Raw genomic sequence first — 4,261 nt, 5'->3', positions numbered from 1 at the left:
ATAATCCTCTAGAATTTGTTGGCTGTTACTCTAGCTACTCTAGTTGCTGTTGTGCTTATACTGTGCCTCTGTTTGGATGATGAATTTATCATCAGCACTCTGGATCTAGTGGCTTGTGGATCGGCTTGTATGAATACCTATATATAGTTTCTTAGCTGCATCTAGGATACTACTTGGTTGGCCTGGGATGAATGTCCTGAACCCTAAGTAGAATTCTGGAGCTTATTGATTAATACTGGATGTTTATGGTGATGAATAAATTATGTGCACAAATGATATGGAACAGTAGATGTGTTTGGAATACACAAACGGGTGCCCTGCTAATGTCTTGAGTATGATCTAGTTGCTCATTAGCAACTAAAATGATTTATTTTGCAAGGTTGGGTTTTATTGATGGATCTTGTTGTCCCTTATTTGATAGTTATAAACTGATAACAGATTTGACTTGATCTTGTAGACTTGCCAATGATGCTTAGGCTGAGGCACAAACTTGTGATAAGAACAGATGCTTTTATGTGGCTTTTAATTTCTCCATGAGGAATTTGTATAGCACCTCCATGCAACTCTTAGAGAAAACCATCTTTCTAACCTCTTAGTCCTAGATAAAAATCTAGTTGAAAGGTAGTTGGGTTAGACTGATTTATGTTATTCCCCTTATGTGCCCATGCAAAAGCTAAGAACAGATGCTTCCTAATCTAGCTTATACTTCTAGTTGATTTCTACCTGTTGCACGTCTGTAGCTTGGTCTTCTGGAATCTGAAAATAACCTCCTTCTTGTGGTTAGCCTGCACCTCCCTGCTGCTTGATATGTTTCCTAAGATCTAGCTTTTCTTGGTGGTTCAATGTTATTCTTAGGTTCTTGCTGAACAGATATGTTCTTGGAGTTCTGGCTCTTCTAATGGTTCTAGCTATTGCAAATAATTGCTAAACAGGTTTTTGATGAAGCTTAGCTGCTGTTAGCAAGCTAAGGTGATCCCGGGAAAGGGTGTGAGTGCTAGGAAACTGACTGGCGGTGAGGTTGTGCTGGTTTTATACGGATGGCTGTTCGTTGTGGGTGTGACAGCACACTAGCATGCAGGGTGTGATAGTGCTGCTTGCATATGGATCCCACTTAACGGTGCAACTTTCCAAGCTGGTTGGGTTTTCCCCCTAGTGCAAGCTACGGTGGTATCCTTATCCATATGCACAACTCTTTGTGGCTGCCAAGATTCATTTCTCTTTGTGATACGTTGCATGTGGCTAAGGTCAAATGAAAGTACCTTAAACTTTGCAATAAAACTGGTTATGTGCATTAATTGATGCTGATGTCAGGCATTAGTTCCCCATTTTGAGTAAAACATCTAAATGAGTGCAATCGTTCATGTACATGGCGGTATCGCCTCTCCCGCAATTTAATCGAGGAAGGGGCGAGCTCGCCGTGCGCGAGCCAACACCTGACCGCATCAGCGTCGTAGGTTGTACCCGTCTTCATCAGGGAGGAGGCGATGGTATGACCGACAACGGAGACAACAACGGGATCACCTTCCTGATCCTCCTATGACTGAGCAAGGCCTCCAGTTCTCTTCCACCATTCACGGCCGGCTCAGCCGGTTGCCAGCCCTCTGGTCCAAGATCGGATTTCTTTGCGTCGTCGCCTAAGAAGACGGTGTGCTGTGCCAGGATCGACGATGATCTCGTTGGCATTACATGTTGGGGTCCCTCCGTGGGTGTGTTTCGCTGGCCGAATGCTCGCCTAAGCTGGGCGATTTCTCTGTCGGCCCTCGCGAGGGCTGCTTCGAGCTCTTCCCTCTTCCTGACCTCCTCCAGGTACAGCTCCTCGTACACTTTCGCCTGCAAAAGTTCAAAGTTCAGCTCAAAGTCTGAAAAGAAAAACAACACAATTGAACGTTCTCTTTTCTTCCATGTCTTGCGCTGAAGTTTTTAATTGGTTCTGATCCGATTTCTGGACAAGAACTTACTTTCTGGAGATATGCTGCCACTTCTTCGTCTGCCTTCTGGCGCCTGCAGGATTCTTTCAGAGCTCTGCTCATCAGTTCCGCCAGTGCTTTGCGCGCCTCTTCGATTTCAACGTCCAACCCCATTTCCATCTTAATGTCATCCTAGAGAAGTTACAAGAAATCAAGAAACACACATGAATCCTGTCACTATTCAAGTAAGCAGTATTATTGTTAAAATGAAATCAGAAAGATGGGATTGCGTGCACCTCTTTGTGGTGAAATGGCAACCGCGCAACTTCTTGGCCAACGGCAGCCGATGCTGCGATTTGTACTTCCTTGTCCCTGCAATGAAAAACTGAGTCAGTTTGCTAACATAAAAAAAAACTCATAAACAAGACTGGGCCAAGAGAGATTTTCGGAACTCTTCTAGTACAAATGAACCATTAGAAATCCGCAGGCCAGCGGACTACTACATCAGATATTCTTTACCTGACACAGATTAGCTTCTCCTTGCAGACAAACCAAATCTTGCACGACGGGTCAGCTCTCTGCATCATTTCTGTAGCTGTCTTTGATACAGGTTTGTTCAACTTTCTGAAATCGAAAATGAGAAGCTATTTGTTTCAGAACTCCCTGATCCTCCTACCAAGGAAAATAATACTACACAACATGTCTGGATTTTCAGGAAACGGAGCTCTGTTCTGCCAGATATCGTACTTTGAGTACTGCTTGTCCGCGGCAGCTGCAATCACCAGCTTGGTGATTCCGTGGAGGCCAATGAGCTCGACGAGACCGGATGCGACATCCTCGTTCTCAATCACCAGCTTCTCGCACTTCACCTGGAAAATTTACAGAAGCTGTGTAAATTGTTTACCTCGTAAAAAAAAAGCACGAAGAGATCGAGGAAAAGGAAATGGCACCTTGATTTCAGAGCAGCGATGGATGTAGTCGTCTAGCATCTCTTCCACCTGCTGACGCTCGGCCATTCTGAACAAGCGCACCTGGTCCGCGCTCATCTTGCTGACATGGAACTTCACCCCCACTGAGTTGTAGGAGAGGATTAAACATTTGATTGATGAGATAAATGGAGTAGTTCACAAGTACAGAATGCAGAGGCCGGAAAACACGCGTGTGCAGTGCAGATGGAGGAGGAACGCACGTACTGATGGGGATCATCTGCGGCGGGACGTGCACGTGCGTGAGGACGATCGTGGTGGCTCTGCTACTGTAGAGATGGGCGAGAACCCACAACAGTGTCGACTGCCCCGCCCTGGGCTCCGCCGGCACCGCCACGAACACCTTCTCCTCCTTCTCCTTCACCGCCGGCACCGCCACGGAGATCTTCTCCTCCTCCTTCACCGCCGGCACCCCTATGAACACCTTCTCCTCCTCGACCGCCGCCTCCATCTATGGAGCGACAGATCTTCTGGCGGGCTCTCAGCTATAGTCGTCAGCTCCTTGCCTCTTGTCGCTTCGCGGCGGAGTTCGCGCTAAAACCACACACACAGGGTTGCCAGATTGCCAACTTGCGGGAGGAGACAAGGCATTGGAGGAGCCGGCCATGAAGAGGAGACTTCGCCGTGACAGCGACGTGATGCCGGGAGGGAAACGGCGGAGGCACCTAACCATTTGTCAACTCCAAGCCTCGGTTCTGAACTCGACTTTGCTCCTTCTATGATCATCTTGTTAAATGCATTTGACCCATCAGGCCACTACTCGTGTGGTTTCGAGCTCCGGCTGATGGAATCTATACGGCAGCGGTTGAAGATGCTGGGGAATATTGCATCACATACACTGAACCAGAACTCCTACCAGTCTGGTTCTGGTCGTGCGAACTGGTGCTGTATCATAAACTGAAACTTATTTTCTTCCTCGACGAAGAAACAACAGAGACCGTTTCTTAAAATAAATCAAAAAGTCCAGATGCCTTTCCGCGTTTTCCATGACGCCCAATTGCAATATAAAACTCATCCGACAACAACAACTTCAGAAAACTAACTGAAATGAAAAAATAGGGCATGCCGTATAAACCAATAATAGAGTTTTGGATGATGTCTATGGTTCCTATGGTGGCGACGGCTCCATATATTCCTCAGGCTGGTAGCTAACAATAAGTAATGAACAAGGACAACCTCATCCAATGGAACATCTAAAGAACTGATTGTTGAAGATTGCGTGGTTCTGCTCTGAAAAGGAAACACTGCAATAACTTGTTGCTTGAATGCATTGTACCTCAGAAAACTTTGCAGGTTTCACACTCCATCCGTCCATGTATATATGGCCGCTTAATTTTGTCTTAAGTCAAACTTTCTTAAGTTTGACCA

At 46.2% G+C, this 4,261-nt stretch overlaps 1 protein-coding gene across 1 annotated transcript; it reads right to left on the bottom strand.

Moving 5' to 3' along the window:
• Positions 1–1,273: 1,273 nt before the first annotated feature.
• Positions 1,274–3,565, bottom strand: LOC127300414 (U-box domain-containing protein 36-like). The gene is made up of 7 exons (XM_051330547.2): positions 3,101–3,565; positions 2,858–2,979; positions 2,655–2,776; positions 2,427–2,531; positions 2,204–2,279; positions 1,959–2,099; positions 1,274–1,830 (listed from the first exon to the last, which is right to left on the bottom strand). The coding sequence occupies exons 1-7, from the start codon at positions 3,342–3,344 to the stop codon at positions 1,471–1,473; spliced, it is 1,170 nt and encodes a 389-aa protein (XP_051186507.1). The 5' UTR covers positions 3,345–3,565; the 3' UTR covers positions 1,274–1,470.
• Positions 3,566–4,261: the final 696 nt, after the last annotated feature.

Source organism: Lolium perenne, chromosome 1 (assembly GCF_019359855.2).
Source record: "Lolium perenne isolate Kyuss_39 chromosome 1, Kyuss_2.0, whole genome shotgun sequence".
Classification (NCBI taxonomy): domain Eukaryota; kingdom Viridiplantae; phylum Streptophyta; class Magnoliopsida; order Poales; family Poaceae; genus Lolium; species Lolium perenne.
Note: the sequence above shows the minus strand (reverse complement) of the source record. Positions and strands in the feature narration are given on the sequence as shown.